The 3077-nt window shown below is 42.5% G+C and overlaps 1 protein-coding gene across 1 annotated transcript; it reads left to right on the top strand.

Moving 5' to 3' along the window:
• Window positions 1-727: 727 nt before the first annotated feature.
• On the top strand, window positions 728-1678 carry LOC141607603 (uncharacterized). Its single transcript, XM_074426954.1, has 3 exons — window positions 728-895; window positions 1280-1513; window positions 1628-1678. Exons 1-3 carry the CDS (start codon window positions 728-730, stop codon window positions 1676-1678), a joined length of 453 nt encoding a protein of 150 aa, XP_074283055.1.
• Window positions 1679-3077: the final 1399 nt, after the last annotated feature.

The following is a 3077-nucleotide window of genomic DNA, read 5'->3' as shown; positions in this document are numbered from 1 at the left end:
GAAGTTGAGGGATGAGATATCCAAGATGGGGATTCATATAATTCGGAAAGGGGATACCATCGAGACTTGACGATCGAGCTAGACTTGTATGACGATATAAAGATGAAATAAGAGCTTGAACCAAAGATTCAAGAATGGAAGTCAAGGGTAGAGAGTGGCATGGTTTCCATGTTTTCTGTCCACAAAGATGGGAGTGTTCGTGTTGATGGGAGATGGTGTGTTCCTAATGATAAAGATTTGAGGAGAGTAATCATGACAAAGGCTCATTGCACTCTTTATTTAGTTCACGTACGGTGTGAAAAGCTTTAAAAGGATCTCAAGAAAATGTTTTGGTGGCCTAATATGAAGAAGGATGTGGCTGAGTTTGTGGCTAAGTGTCTAACCTGCCAGAGAGTAAAGGGTGAGCAACGAAGACCGCAAGGTAGGATTCAGTCACTTGAGGTACCCGAGTGGAAGTGGGAGTCGATCTTTTATGTAATTTATTGTGGGGTTACCAAGGACTCAACAAGGTAACAATATGATTTGGGTGATCATCGATCGTTTAACAAAGTCAGCTCACTTCATTCCGATGAAGGATACTTGGACTAAGATACAACTAGCTTTGGGTTATAGAAAACATGTGGTTCGGTTACATGGTGTGCCAAAGGATATAGTGTCGGAGCGAGATGCGAGGTTTATATCGCGGTTTTGGCAAGAGTTGCAGGATTTAATGAGAACGACCTTAAAGATGAGTACAACTTTTCATCCGGCGATAGATGGTCAGAGTGAGAGGACTATCAATACCTTGGAGGATATGTTGAGGCCTTGTGCCATCGAGTTCGGTGGGAGTTGGCAAGATAGGCTGGACTTGATTGAGTTTTATTATAACAACAACTATCACACCAGTATAGGAATGGTACCGTTCGAGGGTTTGTATGGCAGGAAGTGCAGGATTCCAGTTTGTTGGGACGATAGTGCAGAGGCGGTGGTTTTAGGACCATAGATGGTGCAGGATATGATTGAGCAAGTTCGTCTGATTCGTCAAAAGAGGAAAGCAGCTCAAGATCGACAAAAGAGTTATGCAGATTTGCACCACAGGGACATCGAGTTCGCAGTGGGTGACAAAGTCCTTTTGAAAGTGTCACCTATGCGAGGGGTGATGTGGTTTGGCAAGAAAGGAAAGTTGAGCCAGAAGTTTATCGGCTCGTATGAGATCTTAGATCGTGTAGGAGAAGTAGCCTACCGGCTAGCTTTACCACCAGCGTTAGATTGAGTCCACAACGTGTTTCATGTTTTACAGCTCTGGAACTATATTAGTGATCTATCACATGTGCTTGAGGTTGAGAACATAGAGCTTGATGAGTCTCTAACTTATGCGGAGGTTCCTAAGGAGATTTTAGACCGAAAAGTGCGCAAGATAATAAACGTTGAGAGCGTCTTACTAAATGTACTTTTGTCTAATCACAATGTGGAAGAAGCCACATGGGAACCGGAGGATTCGATGAGAGAGCGTTTTCCTCACCTTTTTGATCAGGTATGTTTGTATACGGGGATGTAACCGTTGTCTTTTAGGGGGGTAGGAGATGGTCGCATGCTTGTTTTTTGGGTTAGTTTGAGTTAGCTTAGCTATGTTGTGTCATCTTTTCAGTTTGAGTTAGGTGTTTTGTCTTTTATAATGGGGGTTGTTTGGTACTTGTAGTGGTTGTCGTGTTGTTATTGTTGAGGAGTTGTGTTATAGTTGTTGGTTGTGTTTAGTGTGAACTTCAAGGATAAAGTTCTTTTTAAGGAGGGAGGACTGTAATACTACGGTTTTTTAAGTCTGTTACTAGGGCTAATATGGCTTACTCGGCCGAGTATGTGCGTCGTGTATTTCTGGTCAGGCTACTGTCCAGGAATACTCGGCCGAGTAGGGGATACTCGGCCGAGTATACTATATAGTCAACCGAGTATCTAGTCTGATGATGTTTATTTCCGCGGTTAGATTTAGAGAGGATTATAGTTATATAAACCAGATTTACAGTTTCTTAATCACTTTTACCAAAACCTAAACTTACAACGTAACTCTAATCATCTCCAAATCTCTCTCAAGTTCGTGGATATTTTGTGAGTCTTGTTCATCCTTCCTTCGCGTCGATTGTGTCGGTAAGCCTCTAGTTCTATGAGTTTTGTCATTTGTCTTTGAGGGTTTTGCCGTAGTTTATGATTTGGGGGAAAGGGTACTTTGGCATGTTTGTAATTGGAATTGTATGATTATTGTTAGGTGGAGATTTCATAGAGGAGTCATTTTAGCCTGCTTGATTGTCTCGTATCAGATTGTGCTAAGGTAGGGTTTCCCAACTCGGTTTACTATTTAATTGATTTAAGATATGTGTTGTAATTGATTGTACGATTGATTTTGTGATTGATTGCTGTTGGTGGATTGGAGTATGGTGTTCGTGTTGAGATGGTTGATGTTGTTCGCGAGGTGAGTCCTCGGCTGAGTGGAGCCACTTGTGAGAGTGGCTTCACGCCCTTGATTCGCCCTCTGTGGAACCCGCTACAGGAGGGGATGTGCACATTAATGAACAAGGTTATCGCTCATTGTTGAGCGGGGGCTTAGGTGGGCAAGGCTGCGGTCCCCCACTGGCAGGGCTACACACTTTAGTGTGTAGTCAGTTACAAGATGTGATTGGGAGGTTGAGGTGGATTGTGAACATTTTTTATTATTATCGTACTTTGTCTTATTTTTATTATGCACTGAACTGACCCCTTTGTTGTTTTCTAAAATCTGTGGTGATCCATTCGGGGATGGTGAGCAGATTGTGACAGGGGATGATGGTCTTTAGCTTTGGGGACAAGATGGGAGTCATCACTTCGAGTCTAGCTTCCGCTATCACGAGATTAGCTGTTTAGATTCAATTGTTTTGAGTACTAGTGAACTTTTGTTTTGGATTTGGTTTTGGAACTTGTAATCGTTAACTTTAACTAATAATTAAATAAATGTTTTGGAATGGTAACTTTTGATACACTAGCCTCGGGAAATCGAAATGGTAGCAGTCTCTCATGTTAGGGCGGTCCTGGTCAGGCACCTTGGTATGTGGGGGTGTTACAGCGGAGGG

This window comes from Silene latifolia, chromosome 10 (assembly GCF_048544455.1).
Source record: "Silene latifolia isolate original U9 population chromosome 10, ASM4854445v1, whole genome shotgun sequence".
Classification (NCBI taxonomy): Eukaryota; Viridiplantae; Streptophyta; class Magnoliopsida; order Caryophyllales; family Caryophyllaceae; genus Silene; species Silene latifolia.
Note: the sequence above shows the minus strand (reverse complement) of the source record. Positions and strands in the feature narration are given on the sequence as shown.

Coding starts and splice junctions, on each gene's coding strand:
- LOC141607603 (XM_074426954.1), top strand. CDS start 728: ATGAGTACAACTTTTCATCCGGCGATAGATGGTCAGAGTGAGAGGACT. Junction 896..1,279: donor ATCACACCAGTATAGGAATG/GTACCGTTCGAG, acceptor CATGTTTTACAG/CTCTGGAACTATATTAGTGA. Junction 1,514..1,627: donor TTCCTCACCTTTTTGATCAG/GTATGTTTGTAT, acceptor TCATCTTTTCAG/TTTGAGTTAGGTGTTTTGTC.